This window comes from Orbicella faveolata, unplaced genomic scaffold (assembly GCF_042242905.1).
Source record: "Orbicella faveolata isolate gen_17 unplaced genomic scaffold, um_ofav_v1 contig_27, whole genome shotgun sequence".
Lineage (NCBI taxonomy): Eukaryota > Metazoa > Cnidaria > Anthozoa > Scleractinia > Merulinidae > Orbicella > Orbicella faveolata.
Window position 1 is genome coordinate 9,772,501 of NW_028301555.1, and position 27,944 is coordinate 9,800,444.

The window sequence follows — 27,944 nt, forward strand, 5'->3', positions numbered from 1 at the left end:
GTAAATTACTTATGAACAATTTTTAGATTATTGTGACAATGATTAATGAAATAGGTATTTATAACTTGATTGCCTTGAATGCACTTAACAATTTAAAAAGTCCCTATTTTGCCAATGAAAGACTAAAGGATGGCCTCCTTGCAAAATATGCTATCTGTCTCCTGATTTCTCCAGCTGCACATACACAGCTCATAATAAAAGGATGTTGACAATCAAGTTGGCCTCCCTTATGAGTCTGGTGCTTTTCCGGAGGTCTCCTTGCCCTGTCTAAATTGCTGAAGTCAATTTTATTAATGTATACTTTTGTATAGCACATGAAATTAATAATGATGATGACCTGATGTCGATGATGACACTCACTGCCAATAATGTATGTTGACTTTTTAAACTCTTTCAAGCTACCCTCTGTATGGATGACGAAATCTTAGAAATAAACGGCAGATCAGTTGAGGGAATGACTGCTAATGAAGTTGCAGACATGATGGTAAATGTAATTAAAAGTGATTATTTTTCTCTTTGCCAACTAAAGGAAAATATATAACATGATTTTATTTATTACCTGCTTGACTCTGTGTAAGCACTCAGGGATTTCTTTATAGGCTAGGCACCACGCAAATTGACTAGCTGTGTGGCTGATTTTGCCTGGCTGGTTTGACCATCTGATGGAAAGTTTTTCTTATAAAGAAGTTGATTTCAAAAAGTACCAAAATACTTTGCCATGATGCTAATCAGGCAGTTCAGCTGTAATTTAATATAGATAAATAGGTTGAGCACTGATCTGTAGATTTCATTGTGCTGGGTAAAGATAAGAAATTTACATGAACATTTGCCGTTCAGTACATAATAATATTATGCCATGTCTTCTTTTCAACAAGGATGGAGTTACTGGAAGTGTTGACATCACGATTTTACCAGCCAAGAAAGACATGAAACTTACCAGAGAAACCAAAGTTAGTGTCTTGCCATGTGTAAACCTGGTGGGTCTAATTAATCTACAGGTCAAAGGTCACAGGTCACATTCGTAAACTACGTCAGCACGCCACATGTGTCATGTAAAGTGACTATACTCAATCAACTTTGAAGTTATTTTTGATTAAATAGTAATATTTAGGACTTTTCTACTACTTGTTTTTTTTAGCGAAACTACTAACAAAAAATTTTGTGAAGTTGTACAAAGTACTTAGCAACAAAGAAACAGACGAATTAAACAAAAATTGACTTAACTAAAGACCACACTGTCCAGTGCATGCTTTGCAAACTGCAAGCTAGCTGCAGATATTTAACAAGCTGTTTTGGAAAAATTAAAAACTATCAACCCTCACATCATGTTCTTTTGACAATAAATAGCTTGTTGAGGGGAATCAATGTACAGCTGCAATGGATTCTGTAACTGTGCAAACAGCAAAAGACCAATTGCCAGCTATTCATTGATCAAAAGTTTTGAATTTGATGAATAGGTGATTAACTCATGTCAGTGCAGTGTTGTCAATAAGAATTGTAATTTTTAGGCAATCATAGGGCAGCAGATATTGTCGGCAGTCTCACAAACATGTTTTGAATTCTATCTGTCTTGTATAAGTTTGAAGCCAGTAAAAACTCGTTAGAAACCAGCATTTCTACTTCATTCATCCCTCATTGTGACTGCAGCTGATCAAACAATCAAGTGGTTGTAAGCAGAGGTTACCTCTTGTCTCTCACCGAGCAGAAAGAGAAGGGAATCTCTGTCTTGCAGGGTATGTGACCTGCAACTTGCAACCTGCAACTTGTGACCTGCACCTGTGACCTGTGGATTATATATTGGCCTGTCGGTGTAAAACTGCACCAGTTAGTGAACGATTGAATTTTCATATCATGTGTTGAGTCAGGGACAAACTTTAAGATAAAATCTGAGTCCACCTGTTTTTCAAACCTTTATTATTAACCTCTTAGATACCCGTCACTGGTGCTCTAACTACTACTGAATGTGCAGTTCCAGAAAATATCTATACTCCCCCCAGGGGGTGGGGGGTGGGGGGGGGGGGGTCCAGAAGACCCAAAAATGTAAAGAAATATATGAAGCTTAACTGGAATTTCCAGAGGGGTAGGGGGGTCTTATATTTTCTGGAACTACACAGTGTTGCTAGGATCAGCAATGTCATAATTGTCCTTTGTGGAGATAATTTTTTGTGTGCTTCTCAAAGGTTAGTTTAAGAGCATTCTTTGACTATAACCCACTCCAAGATCCACTGATACCGTGCAAGGAGGTGGGCATAGCTTTCAGCACTGGTGATGTGCTTCATGTGGTGAATATGGATGACGCAAATTGGTGGCAGGTGAGCTTTATCATTAAAAAGTAGATTAATAACAATAGACTTCCATGCAAGTACTGCCCAGGTGACTGTTTTGCTTTAAGTTTGTGGAGTTTTATTGTCCTTATATGCGTATTAACAAAGTATATAAAATGAAATTTAATGTAACCTCTAAAACCATAAGTGCATTTAAAACAATTTGAGATAGAATCCACCAGAAGTTCGAGTAACAAGTGGACAAAAACCTAGTACCAAGATTATTTACATCGTATTGCAAACTTCTGTACAACTGTTTTAAATATCTTCTCAAAAATAATCATTTCTACAGGGCTCGACAAATATTCGAATTCCACCTTGCCCATTGGGCAGGTAACTCTCAAATTTTGCTTGCCTGGGGCACTTCCCCGCTTGCCCAAGTTTTTAAACTCATTAATAATTCATGAGCCCAAAAATGGAAGTCAAACTACATGCGTGTTTTAATGTAACAAACCCATCTTGACTGTAGTCCTCTTAGTGCTGATCACTTTCATGTTCAAACCATGCACTATATATTGTAGTACTTCCACAACTTTTAACTTCTTCATTCTGCTTTTATGAAGTTGTATGGGTACCTTTGTCAGTTAAAGATATATGAAAGGGCTACCTTCTCTGTAAAAATGGTATACAAAAGGGCAAGGGGTTGGACCGTGGGGCGGAGCCTCCCCGTATAGAGTTTGGTAGAGTACCCCCCCAACTCCCCCCAGGGCAACAAACTTGCCCCACATGAATGATGCCTGGTCTGGGATTTGACACCAAGCCACACTGGTGGGAGGCAAGACTGTTTACTGGGCCTGCATGCATGTTTCCACTTTTTGTTAGACAGACACGTGAATTATTGAAAATACAGAAAACCAGCCTTCTTATCTGAAGTGGAGTTTCTGGTTGTGCAATGAGTTTCAACATTAAAATGAGTTAAAACACAGTATTTACTATCTTCAAGGCTCGAAAGGATGGATACAGTCATGACAAGGCAGGCCTTATTCCAAGCAAGGAATTTCAGGAAAAGTAAGATTAGAGCTACACTGTATTTTGCAGTAAAGGTATATTTAGAGCATGGTAGCACTATGTAATGAACACTATATATACATATATATATATTCAAAGAAATTTTTATGGAAATTGCATGATTTTGTGGGATGTTGTATTTTGTTTACGTAATGTAGCATTGATTTCTAAATGTAGTGCTTAACTGTTTAGATAATTTCAAACAGTCTTTATTTCTTGTAACATTAGACGACAGCAGCTCAACAGGATTGCTTCCTCAAATGATGTCACCTTGCCAAAAGACAAAAATGGTAATTATAAATTTATTCAAAGAAGACCTTTTTCACCGTGTTTATTTCCAATAATTGATTTGTTTCCTAAAGCATCTCAGCAGTCCAGAATCATGAAATTATCCTAGAGTTTCATTAATATCACACAGGCAATGTGTCCCAAAAAAGTCTGGAAATTTTCAGTACTGTTTTTCAGCCTGTACTGCCTGTACTGCCTGTATGTAGCCCTGTAAGTACTGCACTGTACTGTTCTTCCTACTCTACTAATTTATTCGACTCGACTCGACTCGACTCGACGCTACGCTACTCTACTCTATGCCACGCTACGCCACGCCACGCCACGCCACGCCACGCCACACCACGCTACTCTACGCTACTCTACTCTACGCTACTCTACTTTACACTACTCTACGCTACTCTACTCTACACTACGCTACTCTACTCTACTCTACTCGACTTTACACTACTCTACTCTACTCTACTGTATGCTACACTACGCCACGCTATGCTACACTATGCCACGCTACTCTACTCTACTCTTCTCTTCTCTACTCGACTCTACTGTACTCTACACTACTCTACGCTACTCTACTCTACTCTACGCTACGCTACTCTACTCTACTCTACTTTACACTACTCTACGCTACTCTACTCTACACTACGCTACTCTACTCTACTCTACTCGACTTTACACTACTCTACTCTACTCTACTGTATGCTACACTACGCCATGCTATGCTACACTAAGCCACGCTACTCTACTCTACTCTTCTCTACTCGACTCTACTCTACTCTACGCTACTCTACACTACTCTACGCTACTCTACTCTATGCCACGCCACGCCACGCCACGCCACGCCACGCCACACCACTACTCTACTCTACTCTTTTCTACTCTACTCTACTCTACGCTACTCTACTGTACTCTTTTCTACTCTACTCTACTCTACTCTGCTCTACTCTACTCTACTCTACTCTACTCTACACTACTCTACACTACTCTACTCTACTCTACTCTACTCTACTCTACTCTACTCTACTCTACTCTACTCTACGCTACTCTACTCTACTGTACTATTTCTTTAGCTTTTGCAATTTCATTCTTGCAGGGCCCCACTGAAAACCACATGTATGTGAAGTGGGCTCCCTTTTGAAAGATCTTTATTATTATTATTATTATTATTATTATTATTATTATTACTCTACTCTACTCTACTCTAGACTACTCTACTCTACGCTACTCTACTCTACTCTACTCTACTCTACTCTACACTACACTACTCTACTCTACTCTACGCTACTCTACTCTACTCTTTTCTACTCTACTCTACTCTAAGCTATGCTACTCTACTCTTTTCTACTCTACTCTACTCTACTCTACGCTACGCTACTCTACTCTACTCTAAGCTACCCTACAGTCTACTCTACCCTACTCTACCCTACAGTCTACTCTATCCTGCTCTACTTTACCCAACCCTACCCTACTGTACCCTACTCTACTCTATTCTACTCTACACTACTCCACTTTACACTACACTACACTGCACTGCACTGCACTGCACTGCACTGCACTGCACTGCACTGCACTGCACTGCACTACACTACTCTACACTACTCTACACTACACTACACTACCCTACCCTACTCTACACTACAGAAGTAACGTAACAGAAATTTGTTGTATTTTATTTTCCACAGGTAAACGAGCATTGCCGTTCAAGAAGATAGGAAGAAAGACTGATTCAAACAAAATTTTGTGCAATTTCCAGCAAGGTCGGTATGCCACTTGTGATTGTCCTGATTTGTGTATTCTGAGTGTAAGTACAATGTACATCGCATATTTGCAGTGCATCACTTTGCATAGAAGTTGTATTGTATTTGTACAGCATCAATTTAGCTTGTTGCAATGGTTAATGTCAGTAGTACTGGGTAATCATAAATGCTTTTAAGTAATTTGGTGGAGGCGCTGTGGCCTCATGGTAAGTGCGCTCAACTCCGGATCAAGTGGTCCACGTTCAAGCTCTGGCCAGGGACATTGTGTTGTGTTCTTGGGCAAAACACTCTACCCTCGCAGTGCTTCTCTCCACCCAGGTGTTCAATTGGGTACTGGCAAATTTAATGCTAGGGGTAACCCTGCGATGGAGTAGCATCCCATCCAGGGTGAGAGGGGTGTACAAATACTGTTGGCTGCCTCATGCTTCAGAAAGCGGAATAAGCTCCGGCCTGATGGGCCACTTGGCATGTATACAGACTTAACCTTTACCTTCTAAGTAATATTCCTGTACTTTTCAAATAAAACCACAGATGTGAAAGTGGATGGTTTGCCTGCCTATGAACCTGTAATGAAATATTTGGAAACACCTGGGAAAAAAAGATTGCTTTTATTAATAGGTTAGTTTATTTTGCTTGTAGTTTCCTTTGATTCTTGCCACATATAGCCCATCCCCTTCCCTGCCTATCCTTTACCCTTTTGTTCTAATAATAATATTGGACACTCTTCTTTACCATTCTACCCCAGCCTTAACTCTGTCTTACTCCCTAACACTGTGCCGACCTCATTCCTGCCTTTTCAGGTTGTGCACTGCCCAGGCTACCCAGGCTACCCAGTCCAGCCTCTAAACAAACTATTACTTCAATGTACTATAAATTGTTTTTTTCCTCAAATATTGAACATAATTATTTGACGCTATTTTGTTGCAAAAAAGCTTTTTATGAACATTGTTTATTCTTAGACTTGATTGGTTTTATAATCACCTTTAGGAGCACCTGGGGTTGGACGAAATGAGTTAAAGAAGATGCTACTCTCAAGCAGTCCTGATAAATTCATAACAACTATTCCTCGTAAGATAACTTTAAATTTTAAAACTGAAGTTACTAGATAGTAGGACTTTACAAAATACCAAAGGCTGGTGTCAAAATAATAGCAGCTGGTAATAGCATATATGTTAATCTTGGATCATAAATGTAGTTAAATAAAGACTCTGGCATGGCATGTAGAATGTTACATTGTGAAGCAATAATTTGCATAATTATCAAGATTATGGTTAATCTATCTATCTAGGTTTGGGTGTATATTGCCGTCAGAGCTCAGTTTCAAGATCCCTTTTAATATGGCAGCTGCTCCAAAAATATTTATTGAATTGTGAAACAGCTGGCTGGCCTGTCTGAGTGGATGGGGACATCGTCAAGTCTTTCACTCTCACTGACTCACAGAAAATTGTGATGTCATTTAGAGGAGCTTTTTGGTGTGAAAACCCTTCAGTGGACAACTATCTCTTCCAGTGGGAGTAGAAATACTTCCAGAATACAAACATCAGCTTTATTGATGACTACATTTGGTTTATTTTAATTTATTGTTTCCTTTCTGAATAATCATTTCTGTATTGATAGGAGTAAGATATTAGCCACATACGTTACATGTTACAGTCCAGCAGGTTACTTCATTTGACCACATTCTGAAATTGTTACAGTAAAAGATACGGAAAGAACCACAAAGGTAACACAATATCCTATCTTATTATATGGCAAGCTCCGCGAGCGGGCAAGATGAATCAAATCCTGCGCTGTGATTGGCTACCCGAGCGGGCAAGATGGAGCTATCTTGCCCGCTCGGGACTACCCGCCGTGTCCCGCAAGAAAAATTTCCCCGAAAGCCATATAATAAATCCTTTATTGACCAAGCTTGTTCGGTCAAGATGGCTGGATATTGGCCTCGTTCTTTTTTTGCGAGTTTATGGACCTCGACTCCGTCTCGGTCCATCAACTCGCAAAAAAAAGAACTTGGCCAATATCCAGCCATCTTGACCTCACACTTGGTCAATAACCCATACATCGTCTCCTACTAAAACTGAAAAAGCTACATTGTACTAGAGTTTCATTTACTCTAGTGCTCACTGTCATGTGAACTTGCTCCCTTAGATACTTCAAGAGGTATGAAGAGTTATGAAGTAGATGGAAGGGATTACTTTTTTGTATCACGACAAACTATGGAGAATTTTATCCAGAAGAAAAAATTCATAGAGTTTGGTGAATACAGAGGCTATTTGTATGGCACATCAAAGGACTCCATAAAGAGAGCCATGAAATCTGGCAAAGCCTGTGTCCTAAAGGTTCAACCAGAGGTAAGGCAATCTTTTATTATTGTTATTGATAAAAACAAAGTGGTACAAGTTTTTTGTTATTATGAATCCTTTTGGTGGTTATAAAATTTTACCATGTTGAAGCAAGTACACTGTCGTTCCACTCAGTTAAGAGATATGAGGGTCCTTTACCCCGTTCTTTGCATGATTATTGGGGAATTCGTTTTGCAGGTGATGTTGTTATTAAGAACAGCAGAGTTTAAGCCATTCTGTGTCTTTGTGAAACCTCCTCCACTGAAGGAACTCCGCACATCAAGATTGACAGTACAGCAAAAAGGCAAACCAGCTTCAGTTAAATCCTCCATGAGAACATTCAAGGTAGCTTAATATAATGTTAAAATAGCAAACGAGTAAAAGACAGGTACTGAGTTTCTTGCTTTAGCTGACTTTTATTTGCTTAACTGGCTCCCTTGAAGAAATGTTGATCCATTTTGAAGCTGTTAGAGATGGCTAAGCAGTAAGAAACTATCACGGCAGATTTCAGGACAAGACATCAAGTTAGGGATTCACTTAAAATGAGCTTAGTCAACAAGACCTCAAGCTACAACATGTAGGAGTCCACTTTTCAGGAACTTGGTCTGGCAGCTGAGCCATCTGTTGCATTAGGGTTGTCCTTCGTTAATTGTTGGCGAGTATGTCAGATCGGAACAGACTATAAGAGCTCTTGTATCTCAGTTATTTACCGTAATGCTAGAAATTATCTGTAATAGAGTGATTAATTATATTTATTAAGTTTACATATAAGAAGGTATTTACATGTTATATGTGGGCAGTCAATACTTAATAATCAATCCTTGCAGGAAGATGAGTTACAGGAGATGATCAGTGAGTCTAGTTTACTGGAAGATACCTATGGGCGATTCTTTGATCTGACAGTAGTGAACAAGGACATTGAACAAGCTTATGTCGGTGTGGTGGATGCATTTGAAAAACTTGAAAAAGAAGAGCACTGGGTTCCACTAGAGTGGGCACAAAAGAACTAAGAACAAAAGAGAGGCTTTCATTGTATTGTAGATGTCTTGGTGTTATCTTTCATCCATACTTAATCAGTTCTTAACTTCGAGGTATGCCTTCGTGTGACATCAGTCCACTGTAATTTTAATCAATTTGTTGTTATAAAGAGACCCTCTTTCAGTTGTGAGTCGCTTTTAATACACTCCTGGTTTAAATGGATCAAGTATAGCTTTCCAACATTGTGTTTTTTACAACACATTGACATTTGAAAAGGAACTGAACATCGCTCACGTGCAGCACTTGAAGAAATCTTAATCTAGTCACCCTCCTTGGTGTAAGTTCAAATAATAACACACAGCTAAATTTAAGGTGGCTCAAAACAGTTTCCAACACTTAATCACTTGATGCTACAATCATGATATCAAAAAACTGCCCAATCATGGGTGAACACGTTATCATTTTCCTGACACAACAGGTTACCATAGCAACAGTATGACCTGCTAAAAACACCCTTAATTACAGCTTTAGGGGCTTATAATTCAAAAACGGCATGGTGAAATTTTTTTTAACAACTTTTGATAAGCATGATAAGATGCAACTTTCAGCAAACTTTAAAACACTTCTGTAGGTAGGGTTCAGAGCCACCTTAAATTTTCGAAAATTTAAGGTAGCTCTGAACCCTACCTATAGGATTTTTTTAAACTTTGCCAAAAGTTGCATCTTATCATGCTTATCAAAAGTTGATAAAACAAAAAAAATTTCACTTTGCTGTTTTCAAATTATAAGCCCCCAAAGCTATAATTAAGGGTATTTTTAGGTCATACTGTTGCTATGGTAACCTTTTGCATCGCAAAAATATTAACAACGTGTTCACTAATGATTGGGCAGTTTTTTGATACCATGATTGTGGCATCAAGTGATAAAGAGTGGTTATAATGACCCATCAAATTCTAAGTGCTGGAAACTGTTTTGAGCCACCTTAATATGATACAACTTTATTGTTGTCTCATGAGAAAAATTATCAGCTCATTGCCTTGTGTAATAAAAAGGATAAAGTCTATGAAAATGTTCAAATTTGATTAATTTTTCATCATTTTATTAGTATACTTCTGACATTCAAATCCTTAGCTGGTACTAAAATATTCCCATCTCCAGCAGTGTGTTTTCCTACCAGTTTTCACTCCAAAAACTGCTGCAGATCAAGACCAGTCAAAATATTTTTGAAATTGCAGATTATGCCTTTTATCCTTTCATGTTTGGTTTTACTGAAACATAATGTTTTCTGGTGCATTAAGCTGAAAGAGAGGTATTGTAATAATAATACTCCAAACATCAATTTGGGTGTATTTTCAATAATCTTTTAATGTAATATGTACTACAATCTCAAGATAGAATTCTCCCAAAGAAGCAAACCTCTTAACCTCGTGAAAAATAACAATGTAACAGTCACATTGGGATTGGTTATTCTCAGTGAAAGTAACATCTTATATGAACTAAAATATAAACATGAACAGTGAGCCATGCTAAGCTAACATCTAGTACTGTGAAATCAGTAGCTGCAGAATATTTTTTGTAGTAATCAGGTACAAATGTGAAATATAATTTATATTGGTAGATTGGGTATATGTTATTCTCTACACTGTGTATGGTAATTATAGTATATTCCAGTGACAAAGAAATAAATAAAAACTCATAAAATTATATTATAGCTTCAATTTGCTATTAATATGAAGTACAGTGGAATCCCAATTTCTCAAACCCTCATTTTTTCAACCTCCAGAAAACTCAAACCAAAAGTTGTTTCCCCTCCACAGTCAAATGCTGTAATTTTACCCCTGATTTCTCGAACTATCCAATTTTTTCAAAGCAATCTTCGTTTCCCTTGGAGGTTTGAAAAATTGGGATTCCACTGTTGTTATCTTTTCTGTACAACATTGCATGAAATGAGATCACTCCACTATGCCTAAAGGACAGGTGGTTTAATAAGCTTTCTTAATTTTGTGTTTTATTGGGAAGCATTTTATATTTGGTTTCTAGTGCATACCATTCATAAAAACACAAAAGATAAAAATGCTACCGCATGACCTCATTTCAGGCGGCCATGGCCAATCACAAGGCCTGTATACAACTGCATAGCCACATCCTGGACACACCTGCCTACTTCAAAACTAATAAAAATTTTAAAAACTTTAAAATGAATTAGGTGAAATTTAACAATTATATACCCAAGTTGAATAAAATATATTGAAGAATACCTATTGGTAAAATAATGGTAAAATAATGAACAAGTTCAAAATAATGAACAAGTTCAAAGTTAATTTACTGGACATGTATATTTCCCCTCATATGCTAGGAGAAAATGGACTCTGCTCAAATAATGGCAAGAGATCTTTTTTACCAGAACATTTGTTGCTTACAATTGAAAATTTAAAAATATCAAACATTATTAAAAATTTAAATGATCATGCCATTGATAATTCATTATTTCCATTATTTTTGTTAATAAACTTTCGGTAGATTTGCCTACCACCACTGTTTCTCTTTATGACCTAATTTAAGTGTTGCAAACCAAAATGTTTACACAGCCATCAGTTTGGGATAATTCAAATGCTGGTTACATGTAGCTGTAAGGGTGCTACTTTGATTTTAAAGCATATTGAATGGCTTTGTAGCATCCTACCTGAGAATATAATATAAACAAACTGGCTTCCAGAAGAGTACCTTCTTTTTAATCTTGTTCACACCCATAACTGTTGTAAGTCAAATTCTTTTGAAGTTAATTTGTGTCAACTTAAAAATAAATGTTCTTATTAACACAACAAAGATTTGAATCATTAAAGGGTAATTTTTATGAATTAATTCAAATTGTGTTAATCATGGATGCTATTTTCAGGTTGAAAAAGTTTAACAGCGATAATTTGGAAACAATTGACTTGAGGACAACTTGACCCACAACATTCAAGTGTGTTACCAGTAGTGTTAATTACCTCTTAATTAATGAGTGATTGAAAGAGAACAGGACACTCCATTTTCCAATATGCTTTGCACCCTTTGGCCTGTGGTGAAGGCGAATAGGCACTGACGAAACTGACTGATTGCACTGTGGCTAAACATGGTGCCCTCAGGTCAAAGAGCTGTTTGGCTTTGGTGAAACAATGCAACAGCCTAATGTAGGTGAAACCTTCATACCAAGCAACACTCGGGTTACTCAACTTTAATTAGTCAGTCATAAATTATGTGACGTCTTCACCATCTGTGCTGGTATGCACACAGTTAAAACTTGCCAATGTCAACTGTGTCTGCTGATCCATTTGGTGGTAAATCTCCCGGAGAGTAGTATTTATTTGATGCTAGATCACCAATAAATGGCATGCTGGGAGTGAGCAGCTTGCTTGTTTCCAAATCCAAGCTAAGGTCAGTACTGAAGTCAAAATCAGTAGTGTCTATGCCAAGAGTTTTGTCACCATCAATGGTGTTTGCATTTGGAGTTTGCTCATACCTACTGACTGCCAAGCGATGCCGCAACACCTTCAGCTCATTGACCAGGATCATCTGTTGGAGTTGTAATGAAGAATTCTCTCCCATCCCTGTACTCACATGAACTGTTGGAAGCCATCTCAGGTAACGACCTGACCAGAATTTGATGCCTGGAGCAAGAGTGTTTACTCGAAGGTACGAGTTGGTGTGTATTCCATTTTCCTCACCATGGTCTAAAGAGTTTCTGTACTCAAACAGTGGGTTAAGATACGGCCCAGAGTTTTGAGATTCTTTAAGCTGCTCTGCAACAAACTCCCATAGTGATACCATGGAGTTTCCTCCTAGCTCCACTTCACACAGCTCTGCTCTTTGCTTCTCAGAGTCGAACAGGAAGGTATCAAACATGCATGCATGCATTGTGTCAAGTAGAGCATGAAGATATGTCTCAGAGAATTCAAACTCTGATGGGAACTGCTGAGTGAGTTGATAAACACAATCAATGAAGTGAAGAAACACAGGTGACTCTCCAGTATCTTCTTTCTCACTTTCCTGGAATGATTGACTGATGTGGTTGCAGCGCAAAAGAAACTGATGTCCTCCAAGAACCCACATTTTCTGAATAAGGGTTTGGAAACCTCTTATTGTTCTGTAATATGAATCCAATATCAACTGTGCAAGGCTTGCTACAACCAGCACAAAATCTCGGCCTCCAGTTTCTTTGATGATAACTGGTGAACGGTCATGACAAATTGATTGCACAACATCCATAGCAGCGACAAGTGACAGCCTCAAGTAGTGCAGCCATCTGAAGAAACCAAAGGAGACACAATGCTTTTCTTAACACCATTAATAGGAATTGTGTTGATGGTTTAAATTGTATATTTCAAACCTGAAGTATTGAGACAAAATTTCACAACTAATTTCATTGCGCAAAGCTTTCAACTTGAGAACTCTGGAGAAATTAATTTTACTCACTAGATTTTCAGAAACTTTTGATTTCTGAAGCCTTTGTTGCCTGGTGATGGTAGAGTGTGTTGCCATCATTATTTTATTATTAAATAAGGGGGTCTGAGTTTGAGTGCTGGCTGTGTCATTATGTTGTGTTCTTGGGCCAGACACTTAGCTCTCACAGAGCCCCTTTTACTAGAAGTACAAATTTAACTGAATTGTTAGGGCAACTTGACAAAGTGCTGAAGAGGAGCAATTCACCCCATCCTTCATTACTAAGAAAACCATAATACATAATATTTATGTATTACAATTAGTTGTGTGAGAGCGGAGATGTGGTGGCGTGGTCAGTGCACTTGCCTCCAGATTGAGCAGTCCAGTCTGAAGCCCTGGCTGGAGACTGTGTTGTGTTCTTGGGCAGGACACTACTCTCACAGTGCCTCTCTCCACCCAAATGTATAAATGGGTACTGGCAAATTTAATACTGGGGGTAGCCCTGCAATGGACTAGCATCCCATCCAATAGGGAGTAGATATACTCCTAGTCCCTGTATGCTATAGAAACAAACTTGTATGGAGACTACCAAGTTGTGTGAGAATTGTACATGCCACTCACAAAATATTTCTGCCTTATTTCAATGTATTATCAACCAGTCAGGAGCTTTCATGAGATCTTTCTGATTGAGTAGTTTTAATTTAAGACAGTACCTTGATGTTTCCACACTAGACAGCCAACGGGCATCAAGGCTCCAAAAGTCCTTGCTGGTCTCCAGCACACAAAGCTCTCTGAGTTTCTGGAAGCTCTGTTGAAGCTCTTTTGTTGATGGACAAGTCTTCATTAAATTGATGACTTTCACCTCTTTGTGCTCAGTGTTACAGGGAATTAATGACAGTGCTCTGAAGAAGGATGTTTCTTCCTTCTCAAGAAATATGCTTTCTGGTCTAAAGAGAGAAGAATGTTGTACTGACATACTAGATAAAGTATAAATGTGAAGCAGTATAGGTAGAATGCACCACACACTGCCTCAGCACCCCTCCCTCACAAATCATCAGCTGGAATCTGTACCATTGATAAATTAATAAAGATGGTGAATTTTAAGCTTGGTAATGAAATGTGAAGGTGAATTAATCAACGTGACACGAGCATGGCACAAAGAAAAATTCTGAGTCCCCGACAGGAATTGAACCCATGACCTCCCGAACACTGGGTGGGCGCTCTATCCACTGAGCTACAAGAACTCATGGAGAGCGAGGTCATTTAACTGAGCTCATATATGACAGGTGTCCTGCATACTGCTAGGATCAACGCTATGAGCTCTCCATGAGTTTTCGTAGCTCAGTGGATAGAGTGCCCGCCTGGTGGTCGGGAGGTCATGGGTTCGATTCCTGTTGGGGACTCAGAATTTTTCTTTGTCCCACGCTCGTGTCATGTTGATTAATTCACCTTCACATTTCATTACTGAACTTAAAATTCACCATCTTTATTAATTTATCACTACTCATGATGACTTCAATAGCGTTGATCCTAGCAGTATGCAGGACACCTGTCATATATGAACTTAGTTAAATGACCTCGCTCTCCATGAGTTCTTGTAGGTCAGTGGATAGAGTGCCTGCCCGGTGTTCGGGAGGTCATGGGTTCGATTCCTGTCAGGGACTCAGAAGTTTTCTTTGTCCCATGCTCGTGTCATGTTGATTAATTCACCTTCACATCTGTACCATTGTTTCACATATTAACTACTATGGGATAGGATGCTCAGAGGACAAATTAGTATATATTTGTCCCCCTGAGCATCCCATAATAGCTACTTGAAACAATGAAATTCAAAATGGCTGCTGTATCGGTAAAAGGGTTTGTTTAAAAAAAATTATGGAATTGAAATAAAGTGTGTAAAAGTGAAAACAAAGGGGGGGGGGGGAGGGGGTTTGCCACGCCACTGAGGTGTCACCAAGTGGATGCTGGACAATAGCCTAAGAAGGCTTGAAAGTATTAAGCAGAGCTGCCTGCTTTCTAGTCAAAAAAGACAAGTACACTGTACTTGAATCGTGGTTGGGGAACAAATGTAAAGCATTCTATAATAACTCTCAAAATGTAAGAATTATTGCAGTTGAAAACATTTGGTAATAATTCAACTCACCTTCCTGCTCCGCTATACAGCATGGGTACCCCTGTATTGGGATGACTCCAACACCATGTGGGAAGCCGTGAATCTACATAATGTAATGACATTCTGTTTATGTCTGAATCTGATAAGGAAGCGAGCACAACAAACATCTCTGATAACGATGGACATGTTTGGAATTTACTGTTAACAGTTGCTACTCTCCATGTGTCATCAACTTTAAGCCTTGTCAACTCACTCAGCCAATCATGAAGAGTTCTAAATGTCGGTATGGTGTTCAGTCTGGCAGTGCTGTTCTCTGATGAATTCTGTGCCACACTGTATGGAAATGCAAATGACAGAACGATAGAGTTTGGTGCCTTGTAATGTGCAATTGCATTCACCATCTTTACGTGATCTTTCTTGGGTGTAAATTTCAGTCCAAATCTGACCACTCGAAAGTCCTTGCATCGGATTTCCAAGGAATGGACTTTGGATGACATGCGTGATCCTGGAAGTACTTTCTTTACCTTTGATCCCTCTGCAGTTGAACTGGAGTAGTAGAAAATATCGCTTATACAAGTTTGTGGAATGTGTAGTTCTCTTTGCATGTCTGAGTACATCTCCCCTGCTTCGGTTAAATCTGGATTTGATTGAAATACAGAGTTGAGTTGGGTTTCTGCACTGGGGTTTCTTGTCAAGAAGGACATGCGGAAGTTTGTTGCATAGAGCACTCCTGATATACCAGACTTCCTATCTGCCATTGTTTGGAATCGTAGCACATTTATGGCTTTAGCGACAACTAGTTCACCTGGTAATAATGGTGGTTCAGGGTAGCCATCTTCAGACATAGGAGAAGCACTTTGTAAAGTTGCCATTTTCTCAAAGACTTCTTCCTAAAAAAAAGCACAATGACAATGGCAAGATACATAACATCCCCTGTGGGGAGGAGGTGCTGAGCTGTCAGTACCCACAAAACTCTTATCTAAACTGGAAATACGAACACATATATGTCTAGTCCAGTGATTTTTGATATGGGCGGTATGTATTGTACACTGTTCGAATGCATTATATATTAACACAACTTTTTTCCTTTATGATTTTTAGCGAATTTCAGTGAAGCAAGCCACTCCTCACTTGATTAACCCATTAATAGGTTTAATACTTTTAAGATTTCACCTTGTCAACACGTGGATGGTAAGTGAAGTCTAATATCAAGTGAAAGTCGATCACTACTACTCGGTGAGTACAAATCTTCACAATTAAGTTTATATAACGAAATGGGCGTCAAAGATTATAAAGCTTGTATAGCTTTCTTCAATTGCAGCTACCCCCAAGAAGTCTGTGTTTTGAAAGTCTACACACTAAGACGATTACTCGGAAAAACAACATTTGTTCATAACAGAGACGAAATCAACTTAAGGGAATAAGTAAACGTACTTAGGTCAAACTGATCTTTGATATTCAACACACGTTAACTGAATGAATTAGTTCACAGCTGCAGCAGTCCACCCATAACCAGAATTCCTCAGCACAAATCGAGCAAACCTTCGTTGATGTGTCCTTCTAAACGACAATCTTCTCTATGAAATGTATCTCGATCGTTACAGAATATTGTTTCCTCCTTAAATGATATTCTGGACGAAACCTCTTATCGTAAACAAGCGATAACGACGGCTCCATTTCCCCTGGAATGCATATTGCATGTAGTACTGTTAGTAAAATTGAAAAATATTAATCTCCTCTGGGAACTGGCACCGAATATCGGTTTTATGACTGTGCTACTGAGCGGGGTAGAGAGGAAATGTTGTTTGTCACTAGGGGCCTCACGGACGTCACAACACGTTTATAAAGTGGTTTTGCTCAGAGACTTGTTCTTCAAATAACAAAGTAAAAAGCACTGGCCTTCTGTTTTGTTTATTTTTCCAGTGTAAACTGACTTAATTAACCAATTTTTACTACATATCACCTAAAGGCTATGGACCTGTAAGTACCCCTGGATTGGTCGTGTTTTTGTTACACAGTGCACGTGATCCTTTCCGGTTCGTCTGATTGGCATGTTCCTCAACCCTATCGAAGCGAACCGAAGCGTCCGTTTGCAGGGCCTGTGACCATCCTGCCTTCCAACCTTCCAAACTTTTTGCAAATCTCGGACTTTAAATCTCCTGAAAATGGTAGTGTTAACTGAATCAGATCAGGAGCAGAACTCTCAAGGTATTAAATCAGAGTTTCAGCTTTAAATATTTATGATAGTTTAAGCGATACATGGTTGAATGTAGTTTTGAAATGGCCTTGTTGGAGGAGTTAATTGATCGAGTTGCTTCCTGCACTTTTGCATTCCATTATGAGAATCTCGATCACTGATTGCCCTCAATTCATAAGAATTTATCAAGATATAGAATAACGCTGTTTTGGAATCAAGCCAAAATTTGTGCCACAAGTTGTTCGGATCGGGGGCAGATATGTTATTTTTAGCCTGTTTCTTTCAATGCGTGGTTGTTGATTTCATCCAGACCATCCCATTCCTGCCGTTTTACAGTGTTTATTAAATGTGCAGTGTGCTGCAGAGGCGAATTCCCAAGTTTACGAAAATTGTTTTTCTAATAAAATATAATTATACCACAAATTTTCAGCTGCTTTTAAAGTAGTGTAAGTAATATAATTTTCTCCATCAAGTGATAATTCTATGGTCAATTTCGTTCCAATTTATATTTGCCCCGTGAAAAAGAGTACAGTTAAGGCTTATTTTGATCAGACTTTGAACCGCTATTAACGTGTTCAGTCTTGATTGAGAATTAAACTTCTCTCCAAAACATCTGGTGTTCACTTTGTACATGTATCCACAGAAATCATTTGAATAATGACAATCATTTGACTTAAAATTAACTGATAAGCTTGTGTTAAAGTGAATATAGGCAAATCACGTTTGGGGTAGATAAAAGCTCGGTTATTAAACTGTAACATTTTCTAATAAATATGTATGAGTAAATAGATAAATCTTCATTTGCAGGAGATGAAATGCTTGTTGGAATGGGTTGATAAGAAAAAATACCATTAATAAATTTCAAATTTATTATTAAGATCCAAGGTGTTTTCAATTCATTATGAATGTCTGGGTTCACAGCTCATAATGAGATATAGTTTGTAAAATAACTCCCTGCTTTAGTGCTCCATGTGTATCCTTATCAGTTTGGTCAGTTTTTCAGTTTTTTCGTCAGTTTTCAAATCATGAAAAAGCAGAACAAAACAAAGACATGAAAATAATAATAATTATCAGGGGTGGATTTAAGAAGTGCCGTGACCTCCCCATTTTTCTTGTATTTTGGAAAAAACAAATTCAACCATCTTAAGAGCAGAATTTTTCATTTGATTTGAGTGGAGGGAGTGGCTTGCACTCTGCCACAATTTCTTTTGCCCTCTCTATCTGAATTTTCTGGATCCACCCCTGATTATATTATTGTGTTTATGGGAAGAACACTTTATCTCAATGCATGTATCTGTAACTGCAAGTTGGGAGGTACGAATTGTAGACTATTGCACATGTGATAACTCCATGACATATATGTTTGTACTTGTGTCTTGTTAGTTGTAATGAAATGAAGATGTATAATTTAAAGATGTCTTTTTATTGTATTGTACAAAATCACCCTCTAAACTAATCTCTAGGTAGAAACAATATGAACAATAATAGAAAACAGGCTATATTTTTTCAAATTGTACCATCCTTGACATGTAAGATTTCATTTCAAGGTGATGTTGTTGTTTCACTTGTTTCTGTAGCAGTGGAGACTGTGTTAAAGTCACTTGATGATCCACAGACAGCAGGACTTATCCTTGAAGAACAGGCAAATGCTTTGAAAAGTATTCTTGGTGATGCTTCTGTTTTGAAACTTATCAGGGTAAGTTTTTCTCAGAAAGTGGAAAACATATTCTGATTGGCTGCGAAGGATAGCCCATAGGTTTCAGTGCCAAATAAAAAGTGTTATGGCCTACTTTTTAAAGGAAATGGCTTTTCTTGAGAAATTTGGTCATTACTCAGGGCTCAAGGTAAGACTAACTGCTTCATGCATTGCTTTGACTTATTATTAGTGGCTGTTCAGAAAAGTACCTACATGTGGTAGCCTGGACTCTTCCTTGAGCACATGCACACAGCTGGAATAAGGATGCTGTGCGTTGTCAATTTTTACCAATCAGAGACTTGCCTAAACAAATTAAACAGACTGCCTAAAGTATCTTTCTGATAGTTACTTGTTCAGTTCCAGTCTCTGATAATACATGGCAGTTTTATATCTGCATGTAAATATTTAAATTTAGAAATGTTTCAAGATTTTTTCTTGACCACCTAAGTTGCATTCGTAAAATTATTGCAATGATCTTTCATGCAGTATACATGTGTATAACCTTTGTTATCTTCATTAGGCACATGAGAAACTTGAAGAAGGTCGCAAGCAAGTGGAAACACAAGACACTGCTGAGCTTGCAGTGGAGGTAAGACCAAATAGAACTACCGTGCCAAGAAATGCCAAGTCACTATTAATCGCTGTCCTTCAATTTACTCTTATGCTTTGAAAACCTGTCCACTCCATGGAAGAGACACAAGTATTGCTGTGAATAAACCAGAAAAAAAGAACAAAAATCTTTGCTGACCAACTACTGTACAATGTCAAGACTGATGGATTTATTTTGTCTTTTGCTTGCTCAAAGGGCAGGTGAAGGAAAACTTTAATGAAAATTCAAATGCAGGTCTTTCACTGTTCTTTCACTGCCTGGAACAGCATTTTAATGGCAAAATTGGAACTTTAGAGAGTGCTTTTAACATATATGGTAATGTTACGTTACAGGTTAACACTGACCTTGAACCCCAAGTTGCAAGTGACGATAGTGCTGCCGAGTTGTCTGGCCTCCTGCAGGACCCGCATTTCATGGTATAAGATTTTTTAAGTCCATAAATATTTTCAGGAAATATCAAGCTGCAGTGGACTTAGCAAGGGTGCACCAACTTAATGCTTTCTATAAAATGACAGCTGCTACTCTGCAGTGGCTATGTGAGCTTTAACACTTAACAGTCACCTAATTTGTCACAATTATTTTATTTTTTTGTCATGTTTGTCAAATTTCTCACAGACACCAAGCCACTTTGTCCTGTAAACTTTTGTTTCTTGTTGAGGCTAAAGCTTATTTGTGAGATCATCTAGTAAAATTTTCAGTTAAATAACCATGAAGCCCATGGAGTTCTGATGATAGATTATTGGAGGTTCACAGGTAATTTTTGTAACATGATGATAATACTTCATCTTTTACTTTATCAGGCATTATTAGAAGTTCATGATGCTGTTGCATTTAAGACATATGCTTCTCCACCTCCTTCTCCTGGCCTGGGCAACGAGCCTGGAACAGCGAATGGTGTAGGTGGTCAGCCAATCAGAATGGTCGGGTTGCATAAACAACCTAACAAACCACTGGTAAGTTTTACAGCCATTAATTAATGACCAAATGTTTCAGCTTCTCTTCTACTTACAGTCTTGTCATTAGCTGCTGGTGTCTTTGTACAGAATTCTTACTGGTTTTCCTTTTTTGCTAAAATTGTTTTTCACATTTAAAGATTTACATGTATCATAGTGACTTTTGTATTTATTCATATAGTATATTTTTTTCTTTTGATAATTTTGTCACTATAGGGAATGACATTGGTTGTTGAAAAAGGAGATCTTGTTGTTGCTAGAATCATTCATGGAGGGATGATTGACAGACAAGGTATGATTGGCAACTTTTATTAAAGGAGAGACAGTCTCGGGTACTTAAATTAAACTTGTGAAAAGTTCATGCCCAAAAAGACAGTAGCTTTTTGTTAACATGCTATGGTAAAAGTGAATTGCTTTCATGTGGTAAATTTACATCTTGCTTTTTTTTTTTTGGATGTAACAAAACATAATAAAAAAGAAATTCTCCAATTTATTAAGGTCTTCTTCATGTTGGTGATAAAATAAAAGAAGTGAATGGGAGAGATATGAGTGGAAATCCTAAAGAGCTGCAAGATTTACTGGTAAGACTTAAACTTTGATAAAAATAAAAATAAAAGATCCTTAAAAATATTGAATGGTCAGTTGCTTGTTAAAGCATTTAACAAGAAATATAAGGAGTAATAACTTTGACATTCTACAATTTATTTTCTTCATAATGATGTTGGATACATCGAACAAGGTTACTACTTAAAAAATACAAAAGTTTGTATAAATGCCAGTCTAGGAGTTCATGTGGAAGATACATGTACAACCATTTAAAAGCCAAGTAAGAATTCAATTTTGTGTTTTATTTTGTTTTTTCAGCGTGAATCCACAGGCAAGATCTTTCTCAAAGTTGTCCCCACTAATCTGGAGTCACCTGCCTTGAGTCAGGTATAAACCCGTAATAATATAACTGTTTATTTAGCAATGAGTATTTAATTTGCATAATAGCATGTTAACTACGGTATGTGCAACAACCTTTCTTGAGACAGGTAACTGTGCAATTTGGCAAATGCTTCTTATCAAACTGTCACTTAGTTAGCATGTACTAACATCATAGTATCTTATTGTGCACCAAGTATTTACCAACAAGTTGGTACAATTTGTTTACCATTTAGGTATTTCTTCGTGCTCATTTTGACTATGACCCTGAAAAAGACAGCATGATCCCATGTCGAGATGCTGGTTTGTCCTTCAAGAATGGTGATGTACTGCAGATTGTTGAGCAGGATGATCCCAATTGGTGGCAAGTAAGTATTTTCAAGTCTTATTTACCTCTGAAAAAAATACCAGTCTCTTTGCCAGACTAATTGGCAAACATCAAAAATGATAATCTTCAAGTTGTTTTGTACTTTATTTACATTGTACTATTGTACATGAGATTATTCAGAACAGGTACAAAAATGAGACAACATATTCCGTAATTACTGGATTATTTTTTTAGTGTTTCAGTTGTGACACTTATTTCACAAGCAAATGTTACCAGCCAAATGAAAATATTTTGAACTTGAAGACATTGCAATTCAGGAGAATAATTTCCAAGGATGGTTATATTTGTTTTTTTATCTAGACTCCTCAAACAATTCATTCCGGAAATGCTTCAACATCTTAAGTGCTTCATTGTTAAGAATGATTGTGATGCCTATTAAGGGTGGTTCTTTTTGATATATTTGATCTCATGTGGTGCTTGATTCGGTGCAGGTGCTTAATTGGTGGTGGTGCTTAATTAAACAAACAGGGTACTTTATCATTTGAAATTTGCATAATTTTTTTCTCATTTCAGGCAAAGAGAACTGATGGTTCTCATGAGGCAGGAATTATTCCAAGTCAAATCTGCGAGGAGAGGTACTGTGCTTCCCTGTTGTTAGCTGGTTGTGAGCCTCTTTTAATGAATAATTATTACCAGTAAAACAAGTTAGCTGACAAGTAGTTAACAATACAATGTCATCAGTATTAACACATAATAATATTATATTTCCATGTACTTGCATTGATTCTTAGGAGAAGATCATTTGTTAAGAAAGACAGGCCTGGCAGTGGATTTTGTAAGTTGTTTTTAGATCAAACAAAATAATCAGAAGGAATTTTAATTTTTTCATTATCCTGATGTTTGGAAGTAAAGACACGTACACATACAGAGCATCTTCGTGTTGATCAATGCTAAGTTACGGTTACGTGAATGGGAGTCAATAAGGAATTGAACAAAACTATGGACACCCCTCCCCTCCCCTCTACTCCATCCGTCCCTTCCACCCCACTCCTCCCCTCCACCCCTTCGTCATGTTGGTATGCTTGAAATTAGTTGACTGAACAGTCAGATGACTAGAAATGATAGTTTTCAATGTTGTGTTGATTTTTCAGTGTGTGGTGGTAAAAAGAAGCAAAAAATTATGTACAAGTCAGCAAAAAATGCTGGTGAGTTGAGATTGCTCATGTGCTCTGTGTTACAGTGGATACCTGGAGTGGATGATCTTTTCCTTTGGTTATTTCTTTAAATATATGTATTAATATATTTTTATAACTTAAGTGCTTCTTGATGATGTATTCAACTCTTTCATATTTCAATTAGATTTTGACAGACATGAAATGACTATTTATGAAGAAGTTGCCAAGATGCCACCTTTTCACCGCAAGACACTGGTTCTTGTGGGTAAGGATACATGTGTGAAGGAATATAGATTTTTAAAGAAGCTGCTACTTAGAAAAAGTGGAACAGGCAGAGTTAAAAAAAATTTCATTATGTAATCTAGACGATTTTTTGAACAACAGCTCTATGAAGTACACATTTGATGTCATGATAGCCCCTTTCCTACTTAAATCAGGTAGAACTTCCCTACGTTTCCCACCCCATTCTCTTTAATTCTATTTTGTGATAAGCCCTTTCTTCAAACCTGTTGAAGTTTGAATGAGCTTTCCATCAGCCTCATCCTAACATGGTTGTCTAAGAAGATAACAAGAAGGAGAAAATAAATTCCAGAGTTTATGGTAATTCAGTATTTCCTCCATTACTTGTTTCTCAGTAATGCTAAATTGACAATCCATTCTCTCTGAACAGGATCCTCTATTAATTATTATTTAAACAATATACTGTTCCAAACTGCCTTGGTTTAAACTTGTTTCCATGTACATTCAGTGAGAGCTGCAGGAATGTGCTTCTTTGCTGCATCATGAAGTTTTTCTGAATGTCTTTTGATCAAATGATGGTGTGTGTAATAGGAAAGGGTGGGTGGTATAAAGAAGATTGTAGTATACAGATTCTTCATAACAACGAGTACAACCAAATTTCAACTTGTTTGCAGGTGCTCAGGGTGTAGGTAGAAGAACACTGAAAAACAGGATGATCCTGTCTGACAGGTTCAGATTTGGTACCACCATTCCCCGTAAGTAATACTTAACATCTGTGGCCTCTTCTTCCAGTCCAGTTTTAGAGCTGAAATATGTTTCATTTTAGTGATTAAATTTTGCAATCCAAACCAAAGAGTTTGTCATATGGGTGTACGTAATGCAAAGTCACTGTTTCTGTGGTTGAAATTATCATGTGATTAGATTACTTTTACTCTAAGTTGGAAAAAGATCTTGAGTATGGCAGTGTGTTTTGAAGTGGAAGTGACAGGCATAACACCTGTAGAACGTACATGTATTGCTGAATGCTGTCATTTTTTGTCTCTGATGTCTTCTGTGTAGATTCGAAAAGTTAAAATTATGCAAATTAAGGAAAGAAACAAGAAGCAAATGAGAGGAGACAGGGAAAAAATAATGGCAGTTTCATTGTTATTCAAATTCCTGTTTCTGAGAAATGGGAAATACTGAAATACTCTGTTTCTCCTTCTTTCCTCAGTTATGTTCTCACTGCCAAAATACTCTTCTTTGGCTTCACAATCATGTATTTGCATTGCATAGTATGAAATGAAGAGACTGCTTACCTCAGGCTTAAGCCCAGGATTTGAAAATTGAGTGTCCAAACATTGCTATAGGGTCTGCTCAAATGAACAATTTTGTATTTAAACAAGTGAAAAATAAAACAACTTTCTTTAAAGTGGATGGTCACATGACTCCTGGATGCCCATCTGGCCTAGAGCCCAGCCCTGCAGCCTAGATTGCAAGAGATTTTAAACACAAAAATTATTCTTCCATGTAGACACAACACGTGAGCCAAGAGAAGGTGAAGAAAATGGTAAAGGATATCACTTTGCAAGTCGTGAAGAAGTAGAGTCAGACATCAGAGCTGGAAAGTATCTTGAGCATGGAGACTATGAAGGTAACCTGTATGGAACTAAGGTTGATAGCATTCGTGATGTCATGCGCTCTGGAAAGATGTGCATTCTGGATGTTAACCCAACGGTAAGAGTTTAGAATAACATTGTGATATCTTTATACATGTAGAAGCATTGAGAATTATATTCTTGGAAAATTTGTCATGTGTGGTTTACAAAAATTTTCCAGCAGAAGTATTGATTTATAAAGTGATTTGTTATCTTTGAAGTATACTTTAAAGAGGAGGAGGACTTATTTTCAGTAATTTTTTTAAATCTATTAGTCTATAATTTACCTTTGTATTTTTAATATATTTTTTAATTTGTGTATTTATGTTTTAATAATTTAATGTTATTTTGGATCGGGACCTTTCTGTAGATCACCTACGGGTGAGAAAGCTTCCCGTTGAAATATCATTATTAACTTTAGCCACCACCTAATTCTTAGAAGCCTCTCCCTCCAGTCCTACCCAACAGTTTCACTGTGAATAAGATTTGTTGTATTACACACTGTTGGAGTACTTTTCACCTTTTAACCAGGGATTGTTTGGTTCATTTGCAGGCATTAAAGATCCTCAAGACACCAGAATTTATGCCATATGTTGTATTTATTGCCTCTCCACCAGTTGATACTCTTGTGGAGATTCATAAGCGTGCCACATCAGAGGGCACTATTACCAAGAAACAAACAGTGAGTACAGAACTCTAATAGCCCACTTGCATGATGCTGTTATTCAACTTCAACAACTGGAATTTCCTTTTCCTGTTTAACTGACTGCACATTGAATGTTTGATGCCGATGAAAACATACAGCTGTTATGATATGTAGTTTAATACTGAAGTGGAACCTCCTTTAGTCAGATACTCCTCTTTTGTAAACATTCAGTCCTGGTTGCAGCACCATGTCAACAATGAATTTATCACCTCTCATCATTGGATAGTTTTTCGTACTCAGTAGACAGACAAACACTCTTTATGTCCATTGACCAGAATTTAAACTCTTTCATTCTTGTTCCCAGAGGCTGTGCTCCTTGGGGTCAGCACCAAGAATCGCGACCTCTGGCCGGACCCAATTTTCTAAGCATGCGTAGAGTATTTGTTTTGTATTCTTAGCCAATCAGATTTGCCAGATTTGACGGGAAGTCCATGAATCGCAGACTTCCAGTGTCTCTGAGCGTGCTCAGAAAATCGGGTCTGGCCAGAGGTCATGATTCTTGGTGCTGACCAAAAGGAGTGCGGCCTCTGGGGACGAGAATGAAACTCTTATATCAAGTGCAAGTTAATTCAGTCCACGCATGAGATAATAAGGCACTTGATCATCTCAAAACAAAATAAAAGAACTTTTAATGAAATGAAATGCAAAGTAAAAAGCATCACTTCAATGTAAATTTTAATGCGACCAAAATTGAATAAACTTTTTGCTTTTTGATTAGGATGAAGATCTACAAAGGACCGTGGAGGAATCTGAAAAACTGTACAGCAACTATGCACATTATTTTGATAAGGTTATTGTAAACGAAAACCTGGATGATGCATTGAATGAGCTCAAGAAATGCATTGAGGCACTCAGCACCGAGCCGCAGTGGGTACCAGTCAGCTGGGTATACTAATATTCAGTCAGGAGAAGTTTACTGAGAGAATTCTCAATATCATAAAATGAGCATTATAAACTGAAAGCCAAGTGATTCAAGGCTGGAATATTTTTACTCAGGAGACATGCATATTGCTTTGATACATTTAATTGTTTGATTTGCTCTCAATATTCCATATATTAGTTAACATTTTTTTAACCAATGGTCACTATTGAGGCAGGGATGCAAGAGGCTGTCGTTGTTAAGCACAAAGGAAGTATAACAGTTGCTCGAGGTGATAGCCAAAAGCTACTCTATCTTATTAATCTCCCAAGAACGTCCATAACTCAATAGTGCTTGCTACACCATTTACCATTTTGCCTCACAGTATCAACAAAATGCAAACCAAACAACCAGAACCAAACCTCAAAACTTAGACACTGATGTTGTGTTGTTGCGTTTGGACGTGCACTCTTGCTTCAAAAGAACTTTCACTTTAACATCTTTAGGCTAACTAAATTATTTCCTCTCAAGGTAGATAGTGAAACCTTTTGTTGCTACCTTAAAGACATTTGTACATTTTCTAGCAACTGGACTCAAAACTTTGGAAAACCTTGCGGTAAAATGCATATATCTGTACTCAAGTGAGCATTAGCTATGGTCAGCATATGGGCAGATAGGATACTAATATGCCAAACTGACCGATCAGAACACATGCAGAATACTTTGGAATGGCAGTGTTCTGATAAACTAAGAAGAATCACAAGGTCTGCAGTGAGGTGTAATAAAAATACATTAATAATAAATTAGTCCCCAGTTTTCCCAGCTGAAATACCCCTAGTTTTTAGTTTTTAGTTACTTAGCAATTAGTTAACTGCAAACGACCCCACAAGCTCATGTAGCTTTAATACTCATCGTTTTAAAATAAAGGTTATCTATCTATCTATCTATCTATCTAACTTGCAAGCCTGAAGATTTTTGGAACTTTGTTAACACTGATCTTGTGAAATTGTTTCTCACAAGGCAAGTATTGTGCTGTAGTCAACCTAGTCTTTTTGGGGTTGCCATGGAAATAATGTGTTGATGAGTTTTGATAACGTAAATAATGTTTGCAAAGGAGACTTGAGCCAACACTGTTATCATACAAAATAGCAGAAGGTGTTAGTATTCATGATGCATTAGTAGGTTTTAGGGCTGTAGAATTTTTTACTAGTATGAATTAATAAAAACAAACAAAACAATGCCTAGATTTGAGTCACTGCATTTATGAGAAGTCAATCACCACAGAAAAAACCTCATGGGCATTAAGCAGCCCTTAGTTGATTCAAGAAAGTTTGATTGAGCTTTGAAAGAGGCAATTTAGAGCACAGGTAGTATGCACAATTGAATTCCAGTT

The 27,944-nt window shown here is 37.5% G+C and overlaps 3 protein-coding genes across 5 annotated transcripts in view; 2 read left to right on the top strand and 1 right to left on the bottom strand.

Moving 5' to 3' along the window:
* The window catches only part of LOC110048029 (MAGUK p55 subfamily member 4-like), a 16,174-nt gene extending 5,779 nt beyond the window's left edge, over window positions 1-10,395 (top strand). For both annotated transcript variants that reach the window (XM_020753790.2, XM_020753789.2), the window contains 11 exons: window positions 399-484; window positions 876-950; window positions 2,181-2,312; window positions 3,268-3,332; window positions 3,561-3,622; window positions 5,300-5,374; window positions 5,906-5,992; window positions 6,362-6,442; window positions 7,520-7,722; window positions 7,912-8,058; window positions 8,541-10,395. In XM_020753790.2, the coding sequence (XP_020609449.1) occupies window positions 399-484; window positions 876-950; window positions 2,181-2,312; window positions 3,268-3,332; window positions 3,561-3,622; window positions 5,300-5,374; window positions 5,906-5,992; window positions 6,362-6,442; window positions 7,520-7,722; window positions 7,912-8,058; window positions 8,541-8,723 (1,196 nt within the window). In that variant the 3' untranslated portion in view covers window positions 8,724-10,395. The remainder of the gene's footprint in view (window positions 1-398; window positions 485-875; window positions 951-2,180; window positions 2,313-3,267; window positions 3,333-3,560; window positions 3,623-5,299; window positions 5,375-5,905; window positions 5,993-6,361; window positions 6,443-7,519; window positions 7,723-7,911; window positions 8,059-8,540) is intronic.
* LOC110048030 (myotubularin-related protein 10-like) lies at window positions 10,031-16,980 on the bottom strand. 2 transcript variants are annotated; one of them, XM_020753794.2, is made up of 4 exons: window positions 16,769-16,980; window positions 15,257-16,116; window positions 13,827-14,060; window positions 10,031-12,976 (listed from the first exon to the last, which is right to left on the bottom strand). In XM_020753794.2, the coding sequence occupies exons 2-4, from the start codon at window positions 16,096-16,098 to the stop codon at window positions 11,968-11,970; spliced, it is 2,085 nt and encodes a 694-aa protein (XP_020609453.1). In that variant the 5' UTR covers window positions 16,099-16,116; window positions 16,769-16,980; the 3' UTR covers window positions 10,031-11,967. The 2 variants fall into 2 exon arrangements, with proteins under 2 accessions (XP_020609453.1, XP_020609450.1); XM_020753791.2 differs by having other exon boundaries at window positions 16,661-16,979.
* Window positions 16,981-17,278: 298 nt separating this feature from the next.
* LOC110048033 (protein PALS2-like) lies at window positions 17,279-27,795 on the top strand. The gene is made up of 17 exons (XM_020753796.2): window positions 17,279-17,434; window positions 19,001-19,119; window positions 19,640-19,708; window positions 20,062-20,145; window positions 20,530-20,682; window positions 20,899-20,974; window positions 21,181-21,263; window positions 21,547-21,615; window positions 21,843-21,974; window positions 22,508-22,569; window positions 22,726-22,769; window positions 23,086-23,139; window positions 23,294-23,374; window positions 24,024-24,104; window positions 24,863-25,065; window positions 25,540-25,668; window positions 26,411-27,795. Exons 1-17 carry the CDS (start codon window positions 17,392-17,394, stop codon window positions 26,585-26,587), a joined length of 1,659 nt encoding a protein of 552 aa, XP_020609455.1. The 5' UTR covers window positions 17,279-17,391; the 3' UTR covers window positions 26,588-27,795.
* The last annotated feature ends 149 nt before the right edge of the window (window positions 27,796-27,944 follow it).

Coding starts and splice junctions, on each gene's coding strand:
- LOC110048033 (XM_020753796.2), top strand. CDS start 17,392: ATGGTAGTGTTAACTGAATCAGATCAGGAGCAGAACTCTCAAG. Junction 21,616..21,842: donor AGTCACCTGCCTTGAGTCAG/GTATAAACCCGT, acceptor TTTACCATTTAG/GTATTTCTTCGTGCTCATTT. Junction 24,105..24,862: donor ATTTGGTACCACCATTCCCC/GTAAGTAATACT, acceptor TCTTCCATGTAG/ACACAACACGTGAGCCAAGA.
- LOC110048030 (XM_020753794.2), bottom strand. CDS start 16,098: ATGGCAACTTTACAAAGTGCTTCTCCTATGTCTGAAGATGGCTACCCT. Junction 14,061..15,256: donor CTGTATAGCGGAGCAGGAAG/GTGAGTTGAATT, acceptor TTCTCTCTTTAG/ACCAGAAAGCATATTTCTTG. Junction 12,977..13,826: donor TCTAGTGTGGAAACATCAAG/GTACTGTCTTAA, acceptor TGGTTTCTTCAG/ATGGCTGCACTACTTGAGGC.